This window comes from Schistosoma mansoni, assembly GCF_000237925.1.
Source record: "Schistosoma mansoni, WGS project CABG00000000 data, supercontig 0292, strain Puerto Rico, whole genome shotgun sequence".
NCBI classification, from domain to species: Eukaryota; Metazoa; Platyhelminthes; class Trematoda; order Strigeidida; family Schistosomatidae; genus Schistosoma; species Schistosoma mansoni.
Window position 1 is genome coordinate 5,364 of NW_017386149.1, and position 20,187 is coordinate 25,550.

The 20,187-nt window shown below is 35.9% G+C and overlaps 1 protein-coding gene across 1 annotated transcript; it reads right to left on the reverse strand.

Moving 5' to 3' along the window:
* Nucleotides 1-1,276: 1,276 nt before the first annotated feature.
* Smp_199420 (serine/threonine kinase) lies at nt 1,277-13,388 on the reverse strand (the record flags this gene model as incomplete). Its single annotated transcript, XM_018792420.1, has 9 exons — nt 13,296-13,388; nt 13,001-13,257; nt 12,882-12,964; nt 10,763-10,874; nt 8,660-8,711; nt 7,026-7,176; nt 3,339-3,615; nt 2,666-2,797; nt 1,277-1,369 (listed from the first exon to the last, which is right to left on the reverse strand). The coding sequence occupies exons 2-9, from the start codon at nt 13,142-13,144 to the stop codon at nt 1,277-1,279; spliced, it is 1,044 nt and encodes a 347-aa protein (XP_018644702.1). The 5' UTR covers nt 13,145-13,257; nt 13,296-13,388.
* Between the last annotated feature and the right edge of the window lie 6,799 nt (nt 13,389-20,187).

Below are 20,187 nucleotides of genomic sequence, written 5' to 3' on the forward strand. Positions count from 1 at the left end.
GATCCTATTCACACACCAGATAAATTAAACTCTATCCTTCCTGACCACAAATGTCTCATTTTTTTCATCCTTTACTCTACATACACATACAAATAAACAAACATGACTCATATAAATCACCTTAACCGGAATGAAAAGATGTCGACTTGGTGAGACCTTCTTTTGATTGATCGCAACTAATATTCTTGCTTTGTTCGTTTGTACTATTTAATCTTGGGTTAATTCGATTTGTTTATTTATTCTCTGAAGAAGTGGCTTACAGTAAGTCACGAAACATCAGGAATGTTATTATTTTTTATTCACATCTTTATTGTGTTTACATATGCTGCAGATAAGCTTATCAGATATAACTTCTTAATATTTAAATAATAAGAGGAACTCTAGTTTTGATCTGAAATCTCCAAAGACAAAAGGGTTATATTTCAAGCGCATTAGTTATTAACTTCAGCTGTAACATTAAAAGAAGTTTTTTGATGAACGCCTACAAATATAATGTAAGCAAAAGTACAAAAAAAGAACGAAGTGAACTTCACGATTATCCTGCAAGTGTCTAATCAGTTTGTTCTGGTCACCTAGCTCGTGACTTTGTACGTTTTATCTTCTTTAATTCTTGCATTTAAGTTGATCGTCATATTCTGTTGACCTCTGATCAAGTTATTAATCGATCTTTTCTGAATCACTTGACAGATGGGATCCACCTAGATATGTCTTCTAATTATAGATTAATCTATATCCCATACATTTGGAAATTCTCTGATAGTCTAAGAATTCTCTTGACTCAGCTTTACAACTTATGCTGTACATGACGGTGCATTTGTTTTCATTGACTATTTTATCTTTTGATCTGTAAAAAGCGGATTGATATCTTTCGATTGATTTGTAAGCGATAATGATTAAAAAAGGTTTTAAAATACTTGTAGTGATTGCCGAGATACCTCCACATATGCTGAGACTATCCACTTCATTTTTTTTGAGGTTGATTATTTTTTAATGGTTAATTGATTCTCTAGGCAAAATAAGAACTCGGTAATTAAACCATCTATCCTAGATCATCTAACGACACGAAAAACAGTTAAGTAGTGATAACAATTCCTAAACTACAAATAAGAATTACATATTCTCCGTTCATTCGTATGAACGGCATACCAACAAACTTGCGATAGCAACTAATCTAGTCTTAAGTGGTCATGATACAGTATCTCTGTGGTAATATACAATAACTATTTGAATATTAAATGAAATAATGTTTTCTAGATATTACACACAATTTCTATGGTTACCTATATCTTACCATCTCATTTGAATCATTTTGGTCAATTGGTTGAACATTCTCTGATGTATCTTCAAGTAAGACGTTGTCATTACAGTTCTAATTTATACAAAATAAAAAACCTTATACAATAATTTGATCAAACAGATTATAAATGACAAATGAAATGACTTGACACGCATGACATTGGTCACCACCCAGTGATCAATCAATTGTGATTACATCTCAATCCTACAGGAGGTCAGTCGCGGCCAGAATAGCTCAGTGGTAACGTCTCTGAGTGTGAAGCTGAGTGACACGGGATCAAATCCGTCAGGGAGCACCAGTTCCCTCAAGATTACAGGCACACCTTGCTGACGAGTGCCAAGTAGCACGAAACCCGGGTCCAGGGTTTCTTGTTGACCACCTTCAACCACCATCTTATTTCAACATATTGCACGCAGTGTCGAGCCACCTAGACTAGTGGCCACATTGCAACTTGATCGATAGCATTCGATCAGCACTAAGAAGGACTTGACATGCATGACATTGATCACCACCCAGTGATCAATCAATTGTGATATTTCATTTATATTTGTATATATAACTTCTCAGTTAAAGAAGAATTACATTCAAACTGTTTATTTTAATATTAGAATTTGTTTTAATGTTAAATTATTTCTTTTTAATAGATTTTTATTAAAAATATAATATAATAGTTTTAAATAAGAATACTTTCTAGTGTATAGGTAATATTACAATAGAACGAAACAGACGTCTAGTGCTTCCAGGTTTACCATGGTGGTCTAGCTTCAATTGACTCATGATCTCAACTATATAAAATTATTAAAATCTCCACAAAACCCCCTTCTAATTAATGGTATTGTTAGTTGTCACTATAGTTTGAGCTTTTGTAGTGATGGGTTTATCAAGTATGGTGTTATACTTAAGACATAAATTTTGGTACAAAAAGCCCCAGATACATATGCGCCGCACAAATCTCATTCGATTTATGCGAGGGTTGTGATACTGCCCAGGTGCCCAAACTGAAGCAGGTGGTTTTCTTAGGGGGCCACATCCGAAGCCTTTGACCTAAAGATCTGATCCACAAGGCAGTGGAGCATCGTGAGGAGATGCAGTCTCGTGGTAGCCGGTGACCAACGATTGACTCATACGCCATTTGTTCTCTCAGGATACTGGAGCCCATGTGCATCATTGGTTTGGAATCAGGGTTTTCCAGCTCCCCTAGGTGGACTTTCCGTGTCCACCAACCCGGTTAAAGCTCCGGACATTCGCTTTTCGTTCTCTCAATTTGGTCAACAACAGTAGTGGCACGAGAAGGCAGTGAGTTTATTATCATTATCATCATTAGTATCATTACTGTTATTTCTAGGATCAATCAATTAGTTGACTAACCTTATCATCAATTAATGTTTCTGTTTCTACATTTTCATCATAAGCCTTCGTTTGAATTGTTTCTTTACTTCTTCTTGGTAACTTCACATATTCACATGTTATCCAATCTTGTTCATATTCTATATTGAAATACTTTAAATAAATAAATATTCAATAGGAATTGATCAAATATATCTCATTACTCTAATACATTTCTTTATCTCATGTATACGCATTGAGATTCTTTTAAATACACTTTGATTGTATAGCTGGTGATTAACAACTTAGAGTAATAAGCAAAGATGGATAGTGGCTAGCATTGGAATCCAGATTGACGCGCATTTCGTCCTATTTTGGACTCGTCAGCTAGATGTACCTGCATCTCAGAGTTTATGTTAACTCTGGGACTCAAACCCAGTACTTTTTGCTTCAAACACCATCGCGTTATCCACTCAGCTACTGAGTTCTGATAGCCAAGCAAACAATACTAAGTGAATTTAAACTTAGAATTATATTATTCTTTCACATATCACTGATTGAATTGTTGTAGATCTTAGTTATGTTATATAGACTATACTTCACTTATTAATGTTCCTAATTAACTTTTAACCAATCAACAAAATAAATCATTATGGTACAAATTATAGAGAACCAATCTATCAAAAACAAAGTTATTCAATTCAGGAATACATACGTTTTCTGAACGTTGTTTGTTAAAATGTTCTAGTTTCTCTTGTACTGAATCTAAATGTTGTTCATTTTCATTTACCATAATAAACCATGAATGATTCAGTAAATGTGGTGTAATGATTCTTAGTTTTGGATCTACCATTAAAAGATGTTTCACAACATCTTGAGCATTTAAACTAATTGATTTCCATGAAGTAGATTTAAACTCAATATCACAGTGAAGTATAGCACGATATAAATCACTACCAGATTTCGATTTATAAGGATCATCTCCACATAGCCTAAAAAACACACCAGTAACCGAAATTAACATTTTTAGACTACTCATAAGTAGTGAAAGAAAAATCATCCAATTAACAAAACATTTCGAATTTAGGAACGTATTTGATGACTATATGTTTAGGTATCCTTATACCGAATTTTCTGATCTACTCACTCTTAAAAAAATGTAGAGACATTCAAAAGACTCATTCTAACTAGTTATAGTAGTATCTATAGTCACAGTAGAGAAGGATGTTAAGTAGAGACCTTTTATTTTCTCAACATTATATGTATAACGTTACAGACGAGTATTGATTTGAGTAGATTAATTGTGACTTTTCTGAATACCCTATAATACATATTGATCAACTGTCAAAAAAAACTTAAAAATTAAATGACCCGAAATCCATAACATTAACCCAGATACATCGTCTTGGTAAGTAGTGTGATCCTTAAATTCCACACTTGTCTAACAAATTTCCTTTAGAAAGATAAATAGGTGATGTCCCTACTATTCCTTTCGAACATAAGAGCAGGTGGATGTAGAAAGAATGGTGGACTAAAATGAGTGATCTATAGAAGTCTGTAGCATTTTCATATTGGTAAATATGAATATAGTCATTGAATTTTTTTCTTAGAATCAAACAAGGTATATTTAAGAAACTGCTTAATAACCATTATACGTATTTAGTGCATAAGTATGCAGGTTCAAAGAAGATTTGGTTTCTTTTTGTAAAAGAAACTTAGGTACGAATTTGAAGGGATTTGAATGAGTTGTGCATCGTACTGAGAAAAGATTTTAAAATGTACAACATAGTTCAAAATGTATCCAATACATCAGATTGTTGTATTACGCCTGACGTCTCAAAACAATGATCATTGATTAGTTTAGAATCTCATTTATTCTACTCCCGATTCTTTCTCAAGAATCTAACAAACTGTATTATCCATCTGACCACTCTCACATTTCTTTCAACTTAGTCTAAAATAAAGCCCAAATATTTCATACCTCACAATTCCATCAACGGTAACCCGTGTTTTCAAGACACCTATAATCAATTGATGAATATCGTTTACATGGTTAAATAAACCCAAAAAGTTCAAACGTTTCTGTATCCCAAACTTGATTCTATTTATGATCACCTGAAGGGGGCTGGCGCAGCTTCAGAAATAACCCAATCAGTCAACACACTTTGATACTTTATGTTCCGTTACTAAATCATGAGACAGTGCAAAGTAGACGTAAAATTCTGTTTTACATGTGGAGAGCTCGAAAAGCAGTCGCAAATAGTGTTTCCCTTTACTTCGTGAAGATTTTTATTTGTATGATTATCATGTTGTAAGTTGGTTTGATATTTTTCTAAAAGTTTGATCTCAACTTTATTGGTCGTGAACAGTCATTCACACCAACATCTTCATTTGAAGAAATGAGGAGAATTGTTACTAGTGAATAACTCCAAGAAATATGACTGTTATCCATCACTTTAGAAACCTGCCTACAAGTTCTGAGGCTGCTTAGTCTGAGTTAGATCTAACTTCATTATGGAGTCGAGTTGTGTAGAGGAATAGTATTGTGCCAACTGACAACTTTTGAGTATTACAAATCGACGAGTCGTTTGAGTATCAATGTTAGCGAAATCATATAATATTCTTTTTAATCTGCTTCTAAGAATAGAACAATTTTTATATGGTGAAAGCTTTTTAAAAAATTCACTATAAGGAATAGCTTCAGGTGAACATATCTTTGACCGAAGACTAATAGCACTTGAAATCCCGGTGAAGACCATAGAACAATCAGTTGATTTTCTTCTTCTTTGTCACTCATCAGAAGTTCTGAACTAAAACCGAAGACTTTTAGGCCGGTTACATTTGAGACGTTATCACCAAGCAATTCGGGTTACAACTGACCATTAGGACTGAACTATTCGTATTATTTAACCACAGAATTGTAATTAACGTCATGTTTGTCTAGTTCTTAATACTGGTGGAATTCTATAAACCAGTTGGAAATCTAAGTTCATGATTTCTTATCAGGTAAGTTCGATCTCTTAACATCTATTCACTATTCGATATTGAACGTCTGAACATCTCCAAGACGTTGTTGTGTCTGTGTAGAGTTATTCTTGTAGTTCATATCAAATGTTTTGAACTGTTAGACAGGTATAATGGTCTGATGGATAGGCTTTGCAGTTTTTACTCAATTAAACTCACGGATAATTTTCTAAATTATCCCATAATTCTTTTGTTCCATGAATTAATATTTTTTTCTCGAATTGTAACTTTTTATGTCCAGCTTTTTCTACTATCACAAATACTGTTACAACCTAAACTACTACCGAATCTCTCTGTGCTAATATGACATGGCAACTTCAACTGATGCATAAATGTGCTAGCTTCCACGTTACATATGACTAATTGATTGGTTGCAATGAACAGATTCATAACAGTAGTGCTTCATCATCCTACTTAAAACCTCAGGTGAAACTTTCTATTGTTTACTTATTGATTAAAATAAATGCATATATGCTATGAATCAGTTACCTGTGATATTCCTATGAAGCTTTGATTTATTATTCATCATAATTGTCATCATGATCATCATCATCATCATCTTCTTCTTCTTCTTATAATGATGATGATGATGATATTTAGGGTAACGAAAATTCCAACAAGAATAATTACCATTAAATCTAAATGTAAATGTGTAAAAACTATCCATCTCTGCTTACCATGCTTGTGAATTAAGGCTAGATCGAGGCAATACGCACAGTATGCACATATGCCCATTAGAGACTGACCAGTTGCAGTCCTAACACATCGATGGGAAGATTCAAACAAGCAATTCTCAATGAGTTTAGACTTCACCCCATCACACAAGCAAGTGGCTATCAGGACTCAGTGGCCGAGTGGATAACGCGATGGCGTTTGAAACGAAAGTTACCGGGTTCGAGTCCCACAGTGAACATCAACTCTGAGATGCAGGTACATCCAACTGACGAGTCTCAAATAGGACGAAACGCGCGTCAAACTGGACTCCACTACTAGCCACTATCCATCTTTGCTTACCATAAAGTGTAAAAACTGATTAATAAAGTTGAACGAATGTCCATATCAAATATAAACTTGAAGGAACTGCCTACGAGTTAAATAATATGATTTTATACTATAAAGGTTCGATATAAGTAGTAAATTCAACATCTTAGCTTGTATTTCCTAGTCATTTCTCTTTTCAATTGTTGACGGTCTGATCCCACCCGCTCCCTCTATAACAACTATTAGCAAGTAATTTACAAGTTATCTACTTGATTTTAGTCAGAATTAGGGATTTTTCTCTGACTTCATTACCTGAAGGAAAATATACATCTAATAATACAATATCATCTTGATTATGTAATTAATGTTAAATAATTATACATGTAACATTACTCACATTATATACAACAGTATACCTAGTGACCATAAATCAATAGTTTTATCATAACATCTACTTAATAATAATTCAGGTGCACAAAATGTTGCCGTCAAGCATACCAACTCTAAATCTAAATCAGCAGTTGTAAATAATTGAGGAGAGTAATCAGCTGGAAAGAAGAAAAAAAACAAAAACGAAACAAAAACAATTAGATTAGATTGATTAAAATAAAGTAATGCAAAATGTTTTGGACACTGAACTATTTCAACCTTATGTAATGCTCATTTGTTTATCCATCATTTACTTAAAAAGCATTTGATGTAAACATAGTTGTTAACATTGCGTAATCTAACCACAGTTTGTATTACCTACTTCAGCGATCATTAGCTAAGCTTTGAAATACTTCTGATCCTATGCATACGAGTGAACTAATTAGTCTCAGCAGTTATATGATATTATTAAACGGATACCTTGATAGGGTTGAAACTGACAAATTCACTATGCTTTCTAAAAATGATCAGTAATGAAAAAGCATACTTATTTTATTATTGTTATATCCCGATAACAATAGTGGATGGTAACTTTGGGATGCATTTATGAATATAATTTTTATCGTTTAGTTGCTAAATAATTAAACCACTCATATTCATGTTCCTTTCATTGTGAGCTTTATTTTGATCCTTGGACTATTATTGTACGATTTACCATTCCTGAGTTATACCCAGTCTATTAATTACTGCTCCCCCTATTCACAGCCACATTTGGCTAACTCTTGTACAAATATTATTTTCTATTTTATTGTTACGATGTGGTCAGTCTGTTTGATATATAAACTCAGTATGTTTGAAATACAATGATTCATACCGCAGTGGGCTGTTATTGGTGTTTTGGACTTAACTGACTGGGTTAGGCAGAAGAAGTTGTGGAAAACTGATTGATTCAGATGTATTTGTTATTGAAATCAATGAAAAATCATATGACAAACCAAGAATCACTAGTCATCTGACGTTAGTCTGTAGAAATAGAACTAAACTCAATTCCCATTAATCTAGTCAAAAGCTTTACAAATGTTTACTGCGAACATAGAGCTTTCACACATATCTCAATAAGTTGTCACTTCTAAAAGTTCGAAATAAAAAATTATTACTTTTTGCTGTAATATAAACATGTGGATGTGTCATTCACTTTTATCCAAAGAATAATAGACACATCAAGATGAAATGAGTCTAATACGATATCTCTTAACTGATTTCAGGACAGAGTGTGAGACACTGGTGATATCTATCGAACTTGCTTCGATCCGAATAGCTACACGTGGTGAATGGAAATACTAGAAAATCGATTGAATGCCGATTTGTAGTCTACAATAAAATGTGTGTAACGTCAAAATAAATAATTCTTTGTCCGCATTCATCTCAGTGCTTATTCATCGATACATGGACACACGTGAAGGTCTGGACGGCATGCCTTCACTAATGAATTAAGTGAACAACATTTTTACCAGATAAAGTCTCAACACCTTGTTAAGCGTTTCTATAATTTACCAAGTCAAACAAACTTGCTAATAGGCTTTGGAAGCTAACATACATTGGTGATCACGAAGAGAATAACCGAAGTATCAATGTCAATATCTACATATATTCCATACTTACTAATTTTTACAATCGCATCACTGTCTCTGGTACTCAACAGTATGTTTTCAGGCTGAAATAATTGGAAAAATAAACAGTTGTTTTTGAGGACTGTATATTTCTCACACAAACAAAACAATATCACAACTCTTACGTTGTTTAGACTCAAGATTCTTCAAGCTATCAGATCCAAAACCCTAGATCTGGTGGTGATCATCTCGATTAGTACGTGAGATTTGGTTAGTTGAAATATCATGATTGGAGTCTGATTGCATATTACACATTTCTATCAGTTGTAGAATTTTGAAATGCAACTAAACAGCTACAAGACACTACTTAATTTTGACCGATAGTCACAGTATATTTATCTACACTGTTTTAAAGGATCTTTGAAACTAGGAATTTATGGATGTGAAGTATTTGAGGTAATCAGTGAGAATGCATGAAGTCGGTTGTTGGGCTTGTAGATAGCGTCGAGTCACGATTGAATATGATCACTACTACAGGAAGAATACGTGCCAGATATCCACTGGGATCCTTCGGTAGGCCATTAAGCAGAAGGCTGTTAATGGTCCAGCTAAGCTTTAGGTAGAAGAAAGTAGTAACAGTATTCCGGATGTTGAATTAGACAAAATAAGTTATACCAGTGACTGATACTACATAATTTATAAACATTTTCTGGAAGTAACGTCTATGACACTTTTTTATGAATCAATTTAGTCAGTATATAGGCAGATTATTCAGTGAAAATTTTCAATAATCATGGAAACCATTTTAAAGTTTGATTGTTAAGATACTCATTGACTAAAACATATAACATGCATCCCAAGGTCACATTATGAGTATATCAAGTCGGCACCTAAATATTTGTAAATTCATAGAATATTTTATGAAAAATTCTTATACTTCATTCATCAAAAGATGTTCAATAGCTTTGGCAATTATTACCATTGAAATTTGAAGATGGTATCAGTTATTGGCTAGTTTGATTTGAAAATTCTAGGCGAAAGTCGATTATTTGTTCGATAATCAATACTGACACTTAAGACTGTTTAGCGGGAAAGCAGCAGTTTAGCAAACATTTCGATCTGTTTTCCCGATTATTTTATTGGGCGACATTTTCTCTTTAATCAACGTAATTTAAACTGGCTACAAATTCATACAGTGTTGTATGTTAGTCAAATAATAATTTGTCCTAGCTAAAGGTCAGGTGTCAATCTTTATTTTTAGAGCTGCTGATTGATTCCCGAAATACTGTGGGAAGAGAACCACATTATCTTCCAATCTGCTGGTTATCAATTCAATATGTTCTTATTATCAAATGAATCCTATGGGTATTACCAACTGGGAATGGTAGTAGTGTTTTCTCATAGTGTCTGTCTCCTTGAATGATCTCTAACCCGTTTTGTAAATTCAGCAGACCTCAACAAAGTAAATGAACCGAAGCTTAAGAAACCTTAAGATAGAAGTTGTCCGTCTAGTCCATACTAGTATCTCAACCAGATCAATTTTAAAATAATACAAATTCTATCGATGAATGAAGCCATAATCGGTATACAATCATATATTTTATTCATAATCTAACAGAGATGAAAGAACGTTTTGAGTTGGATGTTCAAGTAATCATAAAATAGTCAAAATCTGACTAGTACTAAGGTGTTTAATACAGATGATTTTGAAAAATGCCTCGAGTTCGTTCACTCAGTAAATTTTCGTGGTTTCACAACTAATGACGGTAAATATTTTGTTCTTAGTTTTAGGTTTAAAACAGTCCCTTATTAAAATGATATATCAATGCTCTTATCTGTTCGAATCCCCACTAAATGGATTTACAAAATATGCTGGTATGTTCGATCGCAATACGGAACATTGATGCTAATTTCAGCGATAGTTGACCGGTCTAAATGTTTGTAATATAAAAACAATTTAAGGGAGTAATCGTGCCCATTATCTGCTTGCATTGATTATAACCATCCATTTACCTTAACATCATCTTGTCATGTCAAATCGTGCACAAGTCAAATCTAGTGCTTTTAAATCCTCCACTGATCATCAGTTCATTCTGTGTCGCTCTGAATGTATGGCAGCAAAACTCTAAGTAGCCTAGGAAACAATTATACATACTTTTAAATTTCTGTGAATAATTCCATATTCATGTAAGTATCTGATACCATCAACCATTTGTCTGAAATAATGAAGAACTGTTTTTTCGTTATACACAGGAAATTTAGTTAATCTAAATTGAGGGAACAAGAAAAGAGTTGACGATTGATTAAAATCAACCAATATTCTTAAGGGCGGAATAACATGGGTTTGAATACTGAAGTTTTTGAGTGAACAAGATCCGTTGTAAACACTGACGAGATTTTAATCTCGCCAATATTATTGTGGTTGACCCGCGTTTTATCCTATTCGAGACTAATCAGCTACGTATAACTGCATCTCAGTGTTAATATTCTTATTAGGATTCATACCCATTACTTACTACTTGAATATTCAATGCGTCATCCACAAATATACTGAGTCCAGGCACCCACTTGTTCAGCAGACATGAAGTCGCTTGCAAGACTTTACATCTTGTCGGTGTTGATGCTTAGGACTGTTATCAACCAACCTTCGTTGGTTTACATGCATCATGATTGAATAGTGAATCTGATTGTTAACAGTTTCACTAGGATATTGGGTACAACCGAATGATATATCTTAAATAAGACTTAATGCCCGTCCTGACTTTCACTCTTGACCATAGTCCAAATATACTAAATACTTGTGATCGAGAAATATTATCAATGCGATCCATCCAGAATACACATGTGTCAACACATACAGATTAATTGCAGTTCCTAATATAGACAGTGAAAAAATGTAAACCCGTATGAAGAGTTCGTAACTGCTTTTATTAGGCCTGGTCGAAAATTAGCGGTTTTCGACAGTAGTGATATACTATTCTGACAATTTTGAATTGTTGCTTATTTTACTTCTGTCATATCATATAAATTGATACCAACATTAGATTAACTTACTGGTATACTATGTCACATACCAAAGTATTCAGAATTACTGAAAAGAGTACCTGAAAATGTTTTAACCACAATGTTTCTGGAATTTTGGTGGTGAGCAACTGGTCTTCCTTCAACAATATACACAAATTATAAGCTTTACGTTTAAAAAACATAAATGAAAAACTGGTCCACCTTTTTAATTATTTTACGGATACACTGTATACTTCAAAACCATATGTTCAAAATAAACTTTTTTATATTTGACCAGTTTCGCCTTAAGTATATTTTAAGAATCCATAATGAATTTCTCTTAAAGCAAAGCGTCGAGACAAAATGATGAATATCAATAGAGCCCTGCGATGAAACGAATAGTGTTGCACACAGTTATATAACGTGTGGAGCTGATCATTACCAACCAGGTTGAATTTATTTGAACACTAACAGTTACTCTTCCTAATCTGTCTTACCGCTGATTATGTGGTGATTCGGTTTAGATGTATAGAATGTCGGCAAATGATTTCGAACTTGACATATTTTTTTTTCTTTTTGACCAGAATAACTCACAAGATATTGAAGGTGAGTTCAAAAACCAAGGACGATTAAACTATCGGTTTGATAAAAGTTTTCAGACTAAGTCGTCAGCTCTTGAAGTCTTCTTCTCAAAGAAATGGTGCTCACACCTTCAATCGATACATTGTATAAAAGACTATACAACCACAGAAGCTCATTAGAAAACGACTGGGGCAGACTGTGGGACTTCTGACCCAATACATGAAACTAATATCGAAACTTAATCTGCAACCCTTTTGAGCGACAGGTATTACAAACGGTCACTATCGACCAGGTTAGTTTTGAAGCGTGACGACTCAAGATCCACACACACAGAAATGACTAGGTAAAAAAAGGTGGTTTGTGATAGGTTGATATCATTATCTAAAATATTTACCAATAATACTGTTTTATCCTTGCTTAAGAAGCCCTGCAAAATATTTCGCTAATTCACTTACGAATTCGAGGCAATATAAATATAGTTACTTCAGCGCCGATGTTCCTTTTTCTGACAATAATTTAGAGTTTTGGTGACCATATTCTAAAATTTATTATATAATGAATATGAGTAGACCTATTATAGATAGATAATAACGAGCAAAAATTTATTTTAAATTAATCTGTGATGCAATTACGAGCTTTACAAAAGAGAAATATGGAGATTTACTATGGCTCCTTGGAAAATAATATACCTCTGGAAGAGTTCTTCACCATTTGCAAATTCAACAACTATATGCCATGAGAAAGATGTTTCAAAAACTTCCTTCAATTTCACCTACAAACTCGCTTAAAATCCACTAAAGACACCTACCAGATTTTGATGATCAAGCTTCAACAAATGACCTATATCTTTCTTTCCTTGAGAAGTCAACTGTTTGATGTTAAGTCTATCAAGTTTTGTAACGTTCTTTTGTATCACTTTAACAGCATACAACAATTTCGTTCTGCGTTCCATGCATAATGCAACAAAAGTACCACTATATCTGTAGAAAATTTCATTATTTTAAGAAGAGTGAAGAAAAGCAAATTATCTAAGACTAAACAGCATACTGTGGTTGAATAGGTTTTCTATAAATGTTTAAACGTTAATTTAGATTAGCTTGTACCTTCCCAAGCCTTCGACTAACCAATAATAGTCTTCGAACTTTGTCATTGTGTAGTCCTCAGAAGTCATAAAACGATCCAGATTTAATTGGGCAGCAGTAGCGTATCTTGGATACAGTTTCGAATTTAAGGTTATGGAGACCAAAAGTTGTAATAGTTTGTAAGATCATTATAGAAACTTTTATTTACTTGCTTCATTGATATTGTATTAGCAAATACACCGCTTTTCTAAATATATTTACATTTATCGACCGTAAAGTTTGTATTTTTACGTTGATTAAATAACTTTGGTTGTGTCTGCTACGCCCTAATTACATCGTGCTTTTTGTGCCTTAGTTTTCTTCTCAATATAGACTAGGCCTTGACCGTTTACTGACTTCGGATCAGCTTACAATTCGAAAGGTTTGTCAATTTTCACTATATGACTCATCATGTGATTACATTCCTATTTTATTTTACGTTCTGTAGCGCAAATAAATCCCGGAATAACTACTGACACTGACCTCATTATTTTTTATGCTTACATCTAGTTGAATGCTTCCGCACCAGCTCACCATTAGGTCAAGCTACGCATCACTTGCAAATGTTAGACAGGTAAGACCAAAAGCATCTCGATATATCGATAGTCTTCCAAATACAACTTCGAACCAATTTAGTTCGGACTTCGGACTTCTCTGATTTAGTATACTTCGTTTGTATAACTTCAATTGGTTCTGGATGGAATAGAAGAAAGTTTCACTTAACGGGTTTCCGTATCTAGTAGCAGTGGATCACCAATACCTACAGGCAGGAACCTAGGTGTACTAACGATGATAGAGGAAAAAACAAAATTGGTGAATCATAATAAGATATTATCTTTAATCCCTAAGAATATGTCAAGTTTCTTCTTAAAGGACTCCTAAGAAATCGCCTGGACTCGCTTAGTCGGCAGTGAATTCCAGCATTTGACTACTCTTATGGAGTAAAAGTTGTGTCTACAGTCCGTTCTGTTATGTTCGGTCTCTAGATTCTGGGCGTTACCCCTTACGTTTGTGGTGGAGCTAAACATAAGTAGGTGTTCAAGGGGATATCCAGAAGTATTCAGGATGCTGTAATTCATAAGAAGGTCACCTCTAAGACGCCTACGCTCTAACGGGTAAAGGTTAAGTGATTGGAGGCGCTCTTCATAAGGTTTGAATTTGAGTCCCCGAACTGATTTCGTGGCTCGCCGTTGGATACGCTCCAGAGTTACCTTATCTATTTGGAGTGAGGAAGGAAATACTATGTTTCCGTACTCTAAATGTGGACGGATAAAACTGTTGAAGATTATGTGGAAAGTTCTTCCGTCAAACTGGCCAAAAATGTGCCACAATGTTACCAGTGTAAGGTTTGCTCACATTTAGCGTGAGACTTCAAGTCCTAGGGTACCAGCACTCCTAAATCTCCTTCGCCTTGGGATGCTTCTAGAGCGAAGTTTCCTAACTGCAGTCTGCAGCATGTCGCCGATGGACAACCTTACACTTTGAAGTGTTGAAGGTGAGTCCGTTGTCGTCTGTCTAAATTTGAAGTCGAGTCAGATCCTCCCGAAGTGCCAGCATATCCTCTTGGTAGCTTACCACTATCCAAAGTTTCACATCACCAGCAAAAAGTAGTAAGTCGGACGATACTTGTTGTGGATCGTTTATATAAATCAAGAAGAGAAGAGGTTCTAGTATTGATCCCTGAGGGACCCCAACAGGACATTCCATAGCCTGAGAGAAAGTGAAGTTAACCCTGACCTTAAAGTGTCGATTTTTTATGCATGAAGTGAGCCATTCAATTAGAGGTGGTTTGATACCCAATCGTTTGAGCTTATTGACAAGACATATGGTTGATCACATCGAAAGCTTTTGAGAAGTCAAGGTCAGCATTTCCCTTGTGATCAAGGATGGTTGTGTATCTGTCCACCGCAGTCAGGAGGTTGGTTATACAAGAATGACCCTTCCTGAAACCATGCTGTTGGGGTGAGAAGTTTATGGATAATAAGTAGTCGTGTATACCATCGCACATCAGGGACTTCATGATTTTTGAGTTTGTAGAGAGAAGAGACACCAGTAGGCAACTTGAAGTTTCGCTGCATCGACCCCACTTTGAAAATCGGTGTGATGTGAGCTAGCTTCCACATTTCCGGTAGTTTGCACCGACTAAGCGAGTGTGAGAACATCACCCTAAGCGGTGTTGCCAGGATTGAAGCTGCTTCCCTCATTTAACCGGGCCAGGAGAAGTGTTTTTCTTAGGTACTGAGGTTTCCGGTACACGAAATCATCACTCAGGTTCACTTCCAAAAGTCCTGTGCAGTTGCAGATGAAGTTTTCATCAGTGAAGTTGATGTGGGTCGCTTGAAATTTCCGAGTGTACTATTTTGCCAGAAGATAGGTGACATCATCGTCGTTGTTGGTTGCTCTATCAGGACCTAGCAGTTGAGAAACTCTGGTTTCGGCTTGTCGAAGAGAAACTGCACGACGGAATAAGCTTTTCCGATCGGAGGCAAGTTTATCGAAAAGCTTTGTCTGGTACTGAAATCTGTCTTCTCTTATCGCCTTTGTGCATATGTTCCTTACTTGTTCGAATTGTCTGTACACTCTGTCGTTGCCAGCTCGTTTTCATTCAGCCCAACAATACCTTTTGAGGCTTAGCAAACGAAGAGTATGGTTCTTGATGATTGTAGGTTACTTGTAGCTTTTGGAGACCGTTTAAGGAATTGACTGCTTTGTAGCACATAAGACCGTGTGCAGTAAGAAATCCGAAACAACATCCACTTCAAGGTGATGGTTAACATCACAGTCCACCCGCTATACATTTTTCTGTAAAGCTGACACATACAAACGTATGAAATTTCAGCGCCTGTTTTTGGTAGCATGTCTTAGTTCAGTTTCGCAAAATTAAACTGAAGGCTATGACAGTGTAATCACTTTTACCTAGAGGAGCCTAGATTGAAAGGTTGTTAATCAGGAAATCTTCGTTTGTAAAACCCTAGTCCAATCACGGCGGTACCTGACTGTCTCTCCAACGAGTTTCCAACTTCACGTTTTTGAAGAAGAAGAACCGAGTTTCAGTAGAATCTTCACCTCCAATATACTTATGTTCCGTGAAATTGACTTTAGGGAGACTGAAGCCTCTTAGTATCAGGATGTTGGGGAAGCCGAGACGAGAAGGGGGGATAATCCTTCCAGCACACGATTGTCGTGCTCATTGTCGGCAGTGTGCTTCTTGTAGATGACTCCAACTATATGCTTTGAGGTGATAGGCAATCTTACTAAGCACCATTTAGATTCATCAAAACTGATAAACACTTGGTTGGGACACTTCAAAGCAAGATCACAGATATAGGGCTACTCTGTCTCCATCGCAGTCTTTCTTTCGTTGCGGAACTAAGTCAACCCGTGTATTTCTACCTCCTGGTCCGTAAATTGAGAAGATATCTATGTATTAGATGCTCCTATCACTGCTGAGTTCATGCGCCTCATCCATTTTATTGGGTAGACCTGTGGCTTTCATGTGTATAAGCAGATTATGCTTTCAGTAACGAAACCCTGTTTACCTGTATGAGTATCATATGAATGGACAGGTTGTAACAGCTCAGGTTGGTTGGTTAGGAGTTGACCCCAAACAACCAAGCATATGCTAAAACAGTATTTTTCAAGTATTCATTCACTTCCTTACTTTTTGTAAGCGTTATATTCCCTATTATCTTATATTGAATGTTGAGAGCCTTTGTTTGTCTGAACAGATAATCCCATGCTCCACTGTGACTGCGCGAAGATCGAAATAAAGACCTATTCACTACTTCTCTGGTTTCTTCTATCGATAGCACGAGGGTTACCTTAAGGCACGAGAAGGTAACCTAAGTGCACAATATTTTCTAAGTTGGTAGCTCATGTCCTTTCCAAGTTTTTTTTCATGGTCTTGACAGTCCACTATTGGAATGGTCAGTTCTTATTTGAATTTGTACTTGATCCTGGCATCAAGTGGCCTATTTGGATGCATATGGACTTTAGTTGGTAGCCTTCGTCTGTTGGCAGCAAGTGTCTTAAGACTTTCAGCCGCCACATGGAGGGATGGGAAGGTTATCTTCATCAAACAGGGTCTAGAATCCCCTGGCTGGTCTCACTACTTGTGGAATCAAAGTGATTTTAGGCTTCAATAACTGTTCGGTGGGTTCTCATTCCCAAATATCAGAGTTTTCGTGGTCAAGATCCGTGTTTCTGGCTCATTTTGCATGATGATATTTCTTCCACGAAAAATCGTCTCATGTGACTCTTACATCCCCCATCTGATTTCAATAAGCAACTGGCCAGTAGGACATACTGGACGTTGGCAGTGTTAGTGAGCGTCACATGAAGGATTCCTGGGTGATTTTATTGCTTGCAGTTCTTTCCCCGAGTTAGCCGTGTAACTATTAAAGGCCCCATCCTGGGAAGTTTGGGCTTCCTGTTTAACTATTCCCCGAGCATGGTCATTTTTGTCCTGTTGACTGTGACGAAGGTCAGAGCTGTCTTTTAGTTCATGAATATGAAAGAATCATCGTGAACCTTGATCATTTTACCAGGTTTTCGGGTGCGTCCAATGTAGAGACTATGAAAACGCTGACTGGGAAAACTTTCGACCTCTAGTGAAGCACTCTGACTGGAGTAGCTTCTTTACTACAAATAACCTCTTAGAAACACTGGAATCATTATCGCCAAATCTGCACTAGTCACTACTAGGCTTTCTAGAATTCCTAGTAAAACAATTAATACTTATATCAATCAAAAGAATAGTTCTAGGCTACAAAAACTGGAAAGGATGTACTACATATCAAAAGATATCAGTGCCCTGCACCACATATATTCTGTACTTGAAGGACTGCAAAGCCAGCACAACAAACATAAACAGACACAATAACGTACTGCGCTCACTGTTGCATCTAAAGCCCAAAACGTATGTCGTCTCCCTAAAAAACGCATAAGAAAGAACGAAGATCACAACATTTACTCTTTACTGCACGATGGCGTGACATATTATGGCCAAACCGTCATATGCGAACTGTTAAGTGAATGGCTTTCCCGAAATGGGAATACATCTGATGCCCCAGATATTAACATAAAGTGCATCAGCAAAAACTTTGATCTTAGTAGTATACACCGCCATCGAAACCCGTAAGCCGGATGCGAGTTCTGGTGCCAATGGTATCCCATCAATCTTCTATAAAATGTCAAGACCGAACATATAAACGCTGCTACTCAAAAAATTAAAATTATTTTTAGGGGCAGTTACACATCCTGAAACCTGAAAGGTAACTTATGTAGTCCCCAAATGCAAATCAGGACCGAAAACCCTGGTTGAAGACTACAGACCTATAAATATAACAAAATCAACTGTCCAACCTCCTACTTGAGGAAGAGCTTTTGCTTTGTTTTGTCGTGCCCACATCCAATTTGACTATAAATTGCCTGTGTAATTGCTTGCGCTCGCTCGCTGATATTTGCTAATGAGCTTACAGCTTTCTGACCTGCGTTATTTGACAATAAACTGTAGTCGTCGCTTCTCTTTACCTTCGGATTTTTATGTAACGTTAACATTTTTATTCGAGCGGTTACTTAGGGGAACGATTAACGAAACACGGCACTACAACATGTCATATAGTTCTTGCCAAAGACTTACATGTACATGAACGTCTATATGAAGTATTTATGGTCAAAGTTGAGAAATACAGGTCAGAAACTCCGGAAAACTTCTTCCTCATCATGTACGCATTAATATAGAACAGTTTTTTTTCCTCGGAAATATACATAGCAGATGGATTACATACGTTTGTAAGACTTCTTGATCAAGCATTCACTTGCACTAATCTAGCGCGATCGAACACGTCTGCCCTCCATTCAAAAATCATAGGCCATTCACATGTCTAAACTACATCAGACTGTAAGTTTAGTTTCCCTTACGTTTCTTCTTTGCAGTTGTATCGGATATGTTTCTCTAACTATAATGCCATATCTTAGAACTAGAACCCCTCTGGAAAAGAATACTTAGGTCCAACTTGATTCTCTATTTCAAAGTCCTTAAAAGCCTTACTTATTCCACATGTAATATAGTTCTCTACCAAGACTTACATGGATACAACCTTCGAGAAAAAGTATCCACGGTCAACATCGAAAAATACGGATCAAAAACTCGGGTAAACTTCTTCCCTATCAAGTATGCATTAATATGGAACAATCTACCTTCTGAAATACGCATGGCAGATAAATTACATACGTTTGTAAGACTTATCAATCAAGCCCTCACCTGCACAGATCTAGCGCAAACAAACACATCCACGTCCCACACAGACATCATAGGCTCCCTACATATATATGCTAAATTGCCTTATTTCCCTAATTTGTAGTTGCACTAGATACTTTCCCCTCCCTAATTTTTTTTAAATTGAAGTAGGCAGGCAACTCACTGGACTTATTAATACTCGGTCGCTAAACGACGCTTACAAATACCCTAAAACGTCAAACGAAACACACCATCGACTGCCTACTTCCAGTGGTCGTACACCTATAAAACCTGTTACCCATCAACCGGTTAGGATAGGACAAAAAAACATCAGTACGAATTTAGTGTGAGTTCCTTCTTGTCTATTCTTTATCAGCTTTTCACTCTTCTGTACACTATATTGCCTTGCCATTAATATTATTTCACCACTCGTTATCTTACCTTATATGTAACTAACATATATCTACACATTTCCGCCTACCTTGGTACGCAACTATCCTACATTATACCCTTCTTAATGCCTATACTCTGATTGGCAACCTATACTTCACACTGTAGTCAATTAAAGCATTGCATCGAAGCCTTACCCACAGTCAATAGTTTGTAACTGTCAGATAAGCTTGTAAAGTGGTA